The sequence below is a fragment of the Azolla caroliniana genome, unplaced genomic scaffold, assembly GCF_043228905.1.
Source record: "Azolla caroliniana isolate FFs.n. ecotype wild unplaced genomic scaffold, voAzoCaro1.0.p SCAF_12, whole genome shotgun sequence".
Taxonomy (NCBI): Eukaryota; Viridiplantae; Streptophyta; class Polypodiopsida; order Salviniales; family Salviniaceae; genus Azolla; species Azolla caroliniana.
This window is the reverse complement of record NW_028230447.1, coordinates 6627941-6640791: the sequence shown is the minus strand read 5'-3', so window position 1 is coordinate 6640791 and position 12851 is coordinate 6627941. Positions and strand designations below refer to the sequence as shown.

Below are 12851 nucleotides of genomic sequence, written 5' to 3'. Positions count from 1 at the left end.
TGGAACGTGGTCAAATGGATACTCCGGTACTTGAAGGGCACTTCAAATATGTGTCTCCAATTCAGCTCCGGTAAACCTCAACTTGACGGTTTTACCGATTCGGACATGTCGGTTGATGTGGATACCAGCCGGTCTACATCCGGGTATGTAATGACATATGCAGGGGGAGTTGTTTCGTGGTAGTCGAGGCTGCAGAAGACGGTTTGTTAACTCTTAGGGCCGGACAATGGCCTAACACAGGGTGTCTACGGAAGACACTTCACCAAAGGGTGTTACGGCAACCGGATTAGACCCAACGCTTAATCCAACTTAATTAAGTTACTTAACATGATCGTCTTTCATAATTACACGCGTAAAATATAACAATTAAGACAGAATGGCAATTAACACAGATAGATAACAACGCTAAGCCTTTATTAATTCACCGCCCTTCATTACATTGTACCCGGGCCTTTAAATAGGTTTCCGGTCTGTATTACAAAACGATGCCATCCGCACCTGTTCGGGATCGGTCCGGATCCGGAACGGCATACCGATTCCGGTCCGTCCGTCCACACTCATAGCTTAATTACAACCACATTCCTACTACTCAATTAACTCTCTGTTTCCCACTCTGGACTCCTTTGCCGGCCGGTAACACGGTTGTGTTATCAACCACGGAGGCGGAGTACATGGCAGTTGTGGAAGCCGGCAAGGAAATATTATGGATGAAGGACTTCATCAGAGAGCTTGGTATCCGGCAAGACGAATATCAGCTCTATTGCGACAGTCAAAGTGTCATCCACCTTGCTAAGAACGCGGCCTACCATTCCCGGATGAAGCATATCCAACGAAGGTATCACTGGATCCGGGAAAGAGTAGATGACCAGGAGTTCGCGCTGACGAAGATCCACACAGCCGAGAACGGGTCAGATATGTTGCCCAAAGTACTTATACCCGACAAGCTGGATGCATGCTGGAAGCGGATCGGACTAGTGAGACATCCCATGTCGGAGTGAAGGGGGAGTTTGTTAGGAAATAGGTCCCTCCAGATGGGAAGTGAGAAGAACAATACTGATGAGCAAACTCGGTCAAGGCCGATAGGCCAAGGCCGAAACCGGATGAGGAGTACCCGGCTATGGAAGACCCGGTGAGAACCGGATGTGGTGTACCCGGCAAGCGCCGGATGAGGAGTACCCGGCTATGGAAGACCCGGTGTGAACCGGATGAGGAGTACCCGGCAAGAGCCGGATGGGGAAGGCCCAGTGAGAAGTGCTCACCAGATGAAGGGACATATTTGTAAATATGTCTCTGAGAGTCTATCAGGGCTATATTTGTAAATAGCCGAAAAGTCATATTAGTATAAATATGACTTAGGGCAAACAGAGAATAGTGTTGTTGTCATTCTTGAACTGGTGCAAGACTTGAGAGCGTGTAACAGTGTATAGAGAGAGAGAGAGAGAGAGAGAGAGGAAGAGGTCGTTGCCTCTGTTGTAACCACTGCCTGTGGCGAAGATCGTGAGCATGAGGTCGTTGCCTCCGTGAGCTCACTATTGTACATTCTGATATAGTGATAGTTTGCAGTCTGTGGGCTGCCATGGTTTTTTTTCCCTAGTTTGGGTTTTTCCACGCTAACATCCTGTGTACTCCTCTCTCCATTGTGTCGTGCTTTCATTTCCCGTTTTCTATGTATGATTCTAAGCTTGGTTGTGGCCGAGCGTTGCGCATAGGGAGCGTGCAGTTCCTATCATTGTGGCTTTCCATTCACGCAAGTTTGACGCCGCAGAAATCAACTATGAAATTCATGATAAGGAGCTATTAGCAATAGTGGACTCTTTTACGCAATGGAGGCATTTTCTAGAGGGGTCTTCTCATCAAGTCATCGTATTCAGTGATCACAAAAACCTTGCCTACTTTCAGAATGCTCGTGTGTTAAATCGACGTCAAGCTCGGCGGGCCCATTTCCTACCATGTACTAAGGAAATCTCTAGTGAAGAAACTGCCGAAATGGTCATGTGTGAAGTATGTCGGCATCATGGCCTTCCCGATAGTATCATCAGCAACCGTGGACCCCAGTTCGTCTTGAAGTTCTGGAAGCACCTCCTTAAAATGCTTAAGGTCACTTGTAAACTCTCCTCCTGCTACCACCTGCAAGCAGATGGCCAAGCAGAACGAACAAATCAAACGTTGGAGCAATATCTTCGGTGCTTTTTAAGCTATCATCAAGGTGACTGGGCGAATATTCTCCACTTTGCCAAATTTGCGTATAATAACTCTGTCCACTCATCGACAAAGGTGACACCATTTTATGCTTACACAAGTTGTTACCCCCGGTGGTGTGTATTTGAAACCCCAAAGTTACCTACAAATCCTTGTGCAGAAGATCGTTTGGAGCGGCTACGTAAGATACAAGCGGATTTATCTACTCATCTACAACAATCTCAACAAACACACAAGGTTTACGCGGATCGTCATCAGTTTCCATCCAGTTTGACATTGGAGATCAAGTGTGGCTACTACGATGACACATCAAGACTACTCACCCATGCGAGAAGTTGGATTACCGGCGATTAGGTCCTTTCCGTATTATCGGAAAAATTAATGATGTCACTTTTCGTCTCGACCTACCTCCACAACATCGGATACATTCGGTGTTTCATAGTTCTCTCCTCGAACCCTATCAAGACAGCACCATCCTAGGTCGTATTAAACAACCTCCACCCCCAATCGAGCTTGAAGATGGACCTGAGTACGAGGTTGCCGCCATCCTCGATTCCAAGATTGTTCACAGCAAGCTCTACTATTTAGTCGATTGGCTAGGATATAGTCCCAACGAGCATACTTGGGAACCAATAGAGAATGTGACCAATGCTCGTGCTCTTCTTGAAGACTTCCATCGTCAATATCCAGACAAACTGGATCCTCAATCCAAAACGACTCGTGACACTCGTCATTTTAAAAGGGGGATAGTGTCATGATATGGCAAGACCCGAACCCATGACCTTATGTTACATGGGTCGAGCTCTTAACCATTAGACTATATGTTGTAATACGAAAAATATTATTTTCATTTAAGTTTTACTATAGAAAATTGATGTATATTCCAGATTTCTCTAGAACATTCTAGAAACTTCAGGAGTACTCCTGAGAACACTATAAAAGGAGGCCCAAGGCATTATTTCGAACCAAATCGGTTCAACGCCAGTCTTAAGCCTCCTAGCTACTATTGTATATTCCCTTAACATAATATATATCTTTTGTTATCCTCATTCTCTCTCTCTCTCTATCTCTCTCTCTCTCACTCACTCTTTCCTTCTCTCGAGAGTTCTACACCTCCCTTAGTACTATTCCTCATCTTTTAGTACTAATTCCTTCTCTGTTTTAGTATTGTTCCTGATAGTACTTCTCTGTCTCAGTACTGCTCCTAACACTCGTGTGGTTTTCTTCGACCATCAGTATCGATTGCAAGTCGAAGAAGGATGGTGGCTTCTCCTGGGTGCAAATTTCCGTCTAGATAGGCTCGTAACTTTGCGCTAAACCCCCGAGGCAGATCTGCACCATCTCGTCTTTGTCAACCCTCACGTTGATGGACCCTAGTGCATCGCAGATCTTCTTTATCTTCATGGTATAGTCGGTAACCGACATGTCCCTTTGCCGGATGTTGTTGAGTTCTTGTCGGAGCTGCAACTTACAAGTTGTCGTACTAGTGGTGAAAATCTTTTTCAGATTTTCCCAGACTTCTTTCGGCAACTTCGCGTCTTTGATGTAATTGAGCATCTGATCATGCACACATGATGTGAGGCAATACAACACCCTGCTCGCTCCTTGTTCCCATGCTAGGAAGTCCTTGTGTGCCGACTCCAGCGCTACTTCGTTCGCTCCATCGACATAACTCCAGTATCCGTGTCCGCACAGGCACTGGTGCATCTTGTATGACCAAGATGCGTAATTATTTCTATCAAGCTTCTCAGTTCCGAGCAGGACACAATTCCGAACACCGATCCGGCTCTTTGTTCCGAATACCGATCCGAATTCTGTTGAGCTTGTCCACTCAACACTCAGTCGTCTTCGATTATTTGTCAAATTGTCGATTCAGTCAGTCGGTCGGCCCTTCTACAGTCGATCTATCAAGGTCAAATGAGACCTTTTTATAGATTTTCTTTGTCTAGATTTGGTCATAGAGTATTGAGTCTTCATTGAAGACTACGTCGCTACTCCGAATCAATTTCCGGTTCTCCGGATCCCATAGCCAATAGCCAAAGTTCCCGTTTATGCCACCGCTAAGAAATATGCACTTAAGTGCATGGGGTACCAACTTGGTTCTTTTATCCCTAGGGATGAATGCGTAGGCCTCACTTCCGAAAATTCGAAGCCTATCATAGGTTGGTGTTTTGCCAGACCATAGTGTATGTGGCACTTCGAGCCAGATTGCTCTTGACGACGACAAATTTATAAGATAGATCTTCGGCCCAAAATTCTAGCTTTAGTCTGGATTCCTTGAGCACTATCGGCACTCTCTCTTGGATTGTCCTGTTCATTTGTTCTGCCATGCCATTCTACATGGGAGTATATGGAACATTCTTCTGATGTCGGATTCCTTTGTTGGACATGTATTGTTTGAAGGCTCGAGAGGTGTATTCACCTCCGTTGTCGGATCAGAGTGTCTTCAATCAGTGTCATGATCGGTACTCCACTTTAGCTAACCACCCAGAGAAGACCTTGAGTGCTTCATCTTTAGACTTAATCGAGTAAGCCCAAACCTTCCGTGTACAATCATCTACGAACGTGATGAAGTATCGGGAGCCTCCTAGTGACCTTTCATGCATCGGCCCACATGTATCGTTGTGGACCAATTCTAGGGGTTTTCTTGTCGTCTGGTAATGGAGAGAGTGCGGACTTCGAGTATGTTTCCCCGTAACGACAATGCTCGCAGAATTCCGTCTTTATCTAGAGCTTCAAGATGTAGCCAATCATCATTAGTTGGTCGAGTCCGGCTTGGGACATATGACAAATCGGCTACATTCACAACCCCATCTGAACTTATCGCCATCAGCGGATACAAGTTGTTGTAACTGTATTCGCATGCGATTTTCATATTTCCTCGGTTGATCATCCATGATGACTCACTTAGAGTTATTGGATACTTGGCTTCAGCTAGCATGCCAATGGAGATCAGGCTCCTTTTTAGCTCAAGTACATGCCATACTTGGTGCAAGATGATTGAATTGTCGTTTGGTAATTGAATGGGGATCTCGCCAATCCCTGCTATTGCACATTCTTGCCCATTTCTGAGTCGAACTATGCCGCCGGCTCCGGCCGAATATTTCGAAAACCATTCGATATCCAAGGTCACGTGAAAGGTGACACCGGAGTCCAACAACCATGTTGATGCATAATGTGCACTATATAAGACTTCTCTGATCGTAGCGTCCTCTAGAGAAAGGATTTCTCCTTATCGGGAGTCAGCAACATTTACTTGGTTGCTAGTAGTAGAACGGTTTGAATCGGAGTGTCCTTGTGTCCGATCAAATCACTGACCGTTCTCTTTTCTTTTTATTGACCAAAAGATGGAAACATTGTGACCAAGCTTTCTACAATTGGTGCAGAAAACACTTGATCGACTATTCCTCAACTTTGACCATTGCCGATTATCCCTTCTTCTCAATTAGTTGGGACTTCAATTGGCTCTCTCTACTAACTTGGTCGAGTGAGGGGATTATCCTGAATCATTGATGGTGAGACCCATCGATTTTCGTTGAATATCCTCAGTGAGGACATGTCCGATCGTTTTGTCCAGATTCAATTTTTGACTATTGTTGGCGAATGTCGTGCAGAATCCTCGACATGAGGGCAAGGGCTTTAACTTCTTTGAAGTTAATCCCTTGGGAGAAGAGCTCAAACAACACTCGGTTGAATTTGTTAATGTGGGAGGTCATCGAATCCGTCTCTCTCGTCTTCATATTGAACCATTATCGAATCAATATGCATTTCGACGAGGAAGACTTCTTCTCCTAAACGGTCTGAAGCTTCTCCTACAAAGAGAATCACGTTGTCTCCTTGGCCATGTTGAAATAGACATTTTCAGCTAGGTGCATTCGATCGGGAGTCAGCAACATTTACTTGGTTTCTAGCAATAGAACGGTTCGAATTGGAGTGTCCTTGTGTTTGATCAAATCGTCGAACATTCTACTTTCTTTTTATTGACCAGCAATCGGAAACATTGTGACCAGGGTTTCGGCAATGGGTGTAGAAAACACTTGATCGACTATTCCTCGACTTCGACCATTGTCGATTATCCCTCCTTCTCAATCAATTGGGACTTCGGTTGGCTCTCTCCGTGGACTCAATCGAGTGATGGGCTTCTACTAAATCATTGATGGTGAGACCCATCAATTTTCGGCGAATATCCTCATTGAGGACTTGTCCGATCATTTCGTCTAGATTCAATTTTGGACAGTTGTTGGCAAATGTCATGCAAAATACCTCTGTTACATGCATGACCATACTTTATCCATGTGTATAGAATACTACGGTAAATTCTCACCACAGGATATTATGTTACGGGCATGACCATATAATATCCCGTAACAACCTCCCAACTCGCTGACAAGCTCGACATGAGGGCAAGGACGAGGAAGACTTCTTCTCCTAAACGGCTTGAAGTTTCTCCCACAAAGAGAATGTCGTTATCTCCTTGGCCATGTTGAAATAGACGTTTTTGGCCAGGTGCATTCGAATGATAGACCTGGCTATCTCGTCCAAGGAGCACCATTCGTCTGTTGTGATCGAGGTCGGCTTGTTGTTGTGTCGTATCTCGATTTGACGTCGGATGATCAGTACATCCTGCATCATCTCCTTCCATAGAGCAAAGTTCTTTCCGTCAGACTTCCGGATTTCCACGTTTGTGTCGAATGTAGAAGCCATATTTTGGAAGTGAGGTTTTGTTGGCATGGTCTTTTCTTTTTTCAGCTTTCTACTATTCGTTGCCACTGGTCAACAAGGTCACTCTAATACCAAATGTTGAAGGTGATATGTGGAAGAATATTTGAGGACCTGCAAGATGATGTCAGACAAACAACATGTACAAGACAAAGAGAATGTGCACAATATGAAGGAATGTGAGAACTAAGAGAACTCAAATGAAGCTCTAATGGAAACTTGTTATTCTCTTCTGTAACTCTCACTCTCTCTCTACAATGTTACATTTGAGCTTATATATACTCAAGCCCTAACTTGAGGACGTGTTCACACTTAAGGATACAATTTGGAAGGAGTCGGCCTTTTATGCCAACAGGATGTTCACGTTTAGGTGCTCAAGTGTTCAAGTGTTCAACTTTCAAGTGTTGGCACTCGGGCATTCATGTTTGGATGTTGGAATTTGTGTGTATTTAATTTTTTGGGTTTTAATAATATATGTATGAAAACTAGTTTAATGGTTTAATTTTTGGTTTAGCAATATAATTTTCTAGTTTAATGGCTTGATATTTCTGCTTAACAGTTTATCAAATTGTTTTACAACTCAAATGTATAATTAATTTGATTCAAACGGCTTGGATTGGTTTCACCTTTTCCTTAAATCATTTGGTTTAATTGCGTTGGGTCTAAGTAGTATGGTTTGAATGGATTGGTGATTCTTAAACTGATTTGGTTTTTGTTATGTATAAATGGTTTGGTTCAGTTTGGTTCAAGGCCAAGAAATTGAGCTACAACAAGACCGAATCAGCCATACCTACACAAGACCTTCATGGTTTTTTCTTCTGAAATAACATGAAAATGTGCTCTTTCTTACTCAAATACAACTTTGCAAATACATGTCCCACAACCCAAGGGTGCAAAACCAACCTATTGTAAACATCATATTATATGTTTGGTGTATTCATTAAGAGAGCAAGAAGTGATGACATATGTATAGAACCTATCCATGACTACAAAGGGACTTGAATATATCCAAAGATACATAATGCATTGTGGCGAGAGTTTCTATTAGCTATCTTTTCTCGAAATTTTAAGTATTATTTTTCGTTAACCTTTGGAAATTGGATCATGTTACATGGCTTTGACCAAATGGGTGTGATTAATGTGTCTAGAATGCATTGTTTACATATTTCCATCATCCAATACAACATTCTCTAAGGAAAATACTATCTTTGTTACATTTGGACCAAGGGCAAACTAGATGTCACTTCCTAATGTTGTCACCCCCTCACACAATCCCAATTATCAACTATACTTTGTGTATTCCATACATATTGAGCACATGGTTTTTCCCAAGTTTTGCATAATTCGAGTGACTCAATTATTTGTCCTATTTGAGCTTCCTTTAGTATGTAGCCCATCATTCGTGTAATATTTGTCTACCTTGGCACAATCCAAGTGTTGCAAACATTAACATTGCCTCCCCTAGTCAAGTACCATATGCAAGCAATGTAGTTTAGAATAGAGAACATTGCGTGAATTGTCAATGTTTCATTCAATAAGCAATTTGGTCATGCATTAGACCCATAAATGTCCAAAATACATGAGTCACTCATCTCCAAATTCATAATTTTCTTGCCCATTTGTTTCTTAGACCAGACATGTTTTCCTTCCACTTAGGCCTTTAACAAAGACATCATATGAGGGAGTTAAAAGGTTTTATGCATTTGGTGGTTAGGGGTCAAGGCCGCCTTCGAAATTTATTCATGACCTTTATATGTTATGGCTTGCGGTTGTTGGTCTTGTAGATGTAAACAGAATAGCTAAACTTCTTGAGTTGCTAGGTAGATCAAAATGATAGAAAAGATCATTTATCCTCATATGTTTTATGATTTGGGCATAACATATAATAGTATTGTGGACATCGTATAAGGGAGTTAAAAGGTTTTATGCGTTTGGTGGTTAGGTCCACCTTCGAAATTGATTCATGACCTTTATATGTTATACCTTACAATTGTTGGTCTTGTAGATGTAAGCAGAATAGCTAAACTTCTTGAGTCACTAGTTAGATCAACACAATAAAAAAAATCATTTATCCTCATATGGTTTGGACATAGCATATAATAGCATTGTGGACAACAAAGTTTACCAAACTATTTTTGCATTTGCTTAATATTGTGCACTCTTTCTATGTGCCTTCATTCCTTTCATTTGTCTGTACACTTGTTCCAACAAACAAAGGTGAACTAAGAGGAGTGCATATTTTTGCAACTAGATGACGCACCCTTTATGATGGTATTAACAAGCAAAAGAGCAAAGCATCTTGAATTTAAAATCGAAAAGATGTGTGATTCTTGCACCTAAGATGATAAGTCCAATAAAAGAGTGTGTATATTGTAAGACACTTAGTTGGCTGTTGATAAGAATATCCCAAAAATCTCAACCTATGTATGTTTGTATTTGCATGCAAGTCAAGTTTGCAGCATGGCAAGTGGGAAACTAGTTCATTGTTATGAATCAAAAACAGGTTATCGGTTCGAATCCGATAGCCTTCACAAAGAAAACAAAATCTTAGAGCATGGAAAAGAAGATAAATATAATTACATGAGCCAACAAGCTATAACAATGTCAAGCTCGCAAACAAACACATACATACATTGACATCCACAATATCTATGTGGATGATGAATAGATTTTATATCAAGTTACTGAGATAGGTACCCAAGCAAAAGGAAACATACAAAGCAAAATGCATAACAAGTTATGGAGGTAGGTATCTAAGTACAATGAATCACAGAAAGCAAAATGCCTCTCGAAAAATTAAGATCCACTAATCGAATGTAAATCCTATACTACAAAACCGGTTGATTTCTTAGCATTTGAGCATGGCAAAGACAAGAGTATTACTGCATCATGAGACAAGCTCAAAAAATATCCTTTACTATGAAAAGAACACAAGGTTAGAAAAAGATAGTAAATAAGAAGTTAAAAATTACCACATGATTATAACGCCTTCTGACTATGAAAACAGAATCTCTTTCAAGATGGTTACAGGGGAATATATATATATATATATCAAAACATGATGATGACAAGCTCAAGAAATGTTTTGCTGTCACAAGTTTCAGAAACAAGCAAATCCACTCATCATTGAGTTTTATTTTTTGGCCCATGGCAAAGACAATAAATATCATTACATGAGGCATCGAGCTCAGACAATGCAGATTACACAAACAAACAATCACATACATTCATCGATGAAATCCTAACATACAAAAAATAAACGACCAATTGGTAGATAGGTAGCTATGTACACATGTAGATCAAGTTCCTAACATGGCAAGCAGATGGAAACAAACATCCACCATAATGAATCAAAAGTCTTTACTACAATGAAAAATAAAATCTTCTTGTATGGAAAAACTCGAAAAAGCAACAACAACAAAAAATCGTGAGCTTTCTGGAAACTTGACTTAGCACATACACATGTCATGTATCCCCATGAGGAGAACAAATCCATATAGATGAAGGACGATGACGGCTCTTCCCTAGAATAAAATCAAAAAGTTTGCGGCCAACAAGAAGAGAGACCGAAAAGAGATTGACTAGCCAAAAAGAGATTCAAGTAGGGGTAATGGGTAATGGGGGGGGGCAGTTTTTACGCATTATAGAGACTGGCGACTTGAGCCGAAGATTCGTCCGAAGCCGCGGCCTCGTCTTGCTTCCTCCCATACACATCGATGCTCAAGTCTTGCTTGATGTTATCGGCATCGGTGACTTCATAGACCTTGTTGACGATACGTTTGTCGACAAGAGAGAAGTTGAAATCGGAGCGGACGGAGCCATCGGAGGGGGCGAGCCGCATCAGGTTCTTCATCGCGTGATCCCGCTTCCATGTCCGGGCTGTGCACCTGAGCCGGAACTCGAAATCCTCGCAAAACTTGCCTTTCGAGAATTCGGGGGGCAAGACCGAGAGGTCATATGCGAGGGACTTCCCCAATGTGGTCGCGGTCACATATAGGTATGATGTGGCCCCACCATTATCCATACATTCTAAGGAGCTTGCCCCCACGGGCTCGATCAGGAATAGGTCTTGGATCTTCCCTCCCTCTTCTTGCTCAAAACAATGTGCCAATCCTAGTACTACATAGTCATCTTCACTCCATTCTGGCTCCTCCCCTATTAAGGCACTCCTTGATGCCTTTAACAGGTAAGGTTTCCTTCCATGTCTACTGTAACTACTACTCTTGGGACTGTTTCCATGACTCCTGACTTGGGTCAAGGTGTTCAGCGAGGAAAGGAAGGAGGATTTGAAGAGAGATGGCCTACCTCGAGAAGACGAAGAAGAAGAAGAAGAAGTCGACGAAGACAAAGACAATGATGAAGATGAAGCAGATATGGTTGAGAGAGGGCGCCTCTGTTGTAGCTGAGGTTGCATGCTGTTGTTGTCTGTTGCAGCTACTATGGTTGTGAAGCTTTCTATGGAAGCCATGGCTGCACAGGGGCGAAGGAGAGAGAGGAGAAAAGATGGATAGATATTTTCTTCCTGATCCTCCTTTCTGGGCGATTTTGTTCATACCATACCTTATGAAGTGAGTGAGTGAGAGAGAGAGAGAGAGAGAGAGAGACCATATCCTTTCCTTGGCCAATGGGAGTTCACTGGATGGATCACCAGAACACACACTCGGCCCCGGTCAGGCCAGGCGGTCGACACGTGACTATAGATTCGGCACTGCAGAACCCATTCGCTTTTCGCTCGCTGACATCCTTCCTGAACACAGACTCAGGCCCACCAGTCAAGCCAAGGGCGATCGGTACGTGACCACAGACTCGGCACTGCAAAACACTCTGCTTTAACTTGCGGACCTCCTTCCCTGTTGTCATCGGGAGTGATCGTTGATCGCCCACCTGCCCACGCCAATGAGGTTTCATGCGTCCCCTGCCTGCCTTGCGTCAACCAATGCCCGATGGATCATGGACATATATGCTCGTGAATCCCATCCGCCCCACCAAGTAAAAATAAATAAATGTCAAGTTAGGCTATCGGATTCGATGGATAATATCCATGTTTGTCAACGGCATGAACACGGTATCATTAGTGTCGCAAAATGCAATAACGTTTTTTGTGAGGTTTGTGTTGATGATCTGATTTTGTGATCGCTTTATGAACTGAACACGTGCTTTCGAACCCTCTAGTGTTGAAAATGAAGTAAGGTTATGTTTAGCCTGAGTGCCCAGATGCAGATCCAAGTTGATGATGTGATGTTGTGTCTTTTTTTTCACAATAACATTTTGAGATCATAGAATGTAGTTGTTGACATTGAGTTTTGGCATGCAAATGCTTGAAAGGCTTCTACATGGAATGCGAGATATAGCTTTGGAGGTTTTGGATTGTTTGTCTTTGATGTGGTATAAGATCATTGGACACACATACAAAAACATGAGTTCATAAACGAAATAAACTTGAGTGGAATAATAGGCCTATGAAGTAAAAGACTTTGTTTGATTATATAGATAACATGGCATTGGCACACAAAAAACGACGAGGGCACATGAGAAATATGTTATCATGATAGGTAAAAGAATGTGTGCATGCAATCGTCTGTGGTGGACATGAATTAAGGCCCTATAAAAACTCATTGGATCGGACAAAATGTAAGATTGGAGATGAGAGATTAGTTATTAGTGAGGGAAGAAAGGTCATAAATAACACTAAATAAATAGATATGCTACCCATATTGCGGGAGGAAAACAAAGCTTTTGTTACTCTTAGGAACATGTTTTGGCTTGATGGGCGTTTGGATGATATCATTTCCAAATCACTTGCTTGCATGTGTCCTACACGCTTGTCTTCCTTGTCTCGAGAAACAAATGTTGTGGTGGGCTTTTTTTAGGAGACACGGTTTCGGATCATTTCACCTCCTCACGATCCTTTCCATCAAGCTCATGTTGGGGGA

At 42.3% G+C, this 12851-nt stretch overlaps 1 protein-coding gene across 1 annotated transcript; it reads right to left on the bottom strand.

Moving 5' to 3' along the window:
• Positions 1-10549: 10549 nt before the first annotated feature.
• LOC147856979 (uncharacterized) lies at positions 10550-11431 on the bottom strand. The gene has a single exon (XM_087328110.1). It carries the CDS (start codon positions 11384-11386, stop codon positions 10553-10555), a length of 834 nt encoding a protein of 277 aa, XP_087184236.1. The 5' UTR covers positions 11387-11431; the 3' UTR covers positions 10550-10552.
• Positions 11432-12851: the final 1420 nt, after the last annotated feature.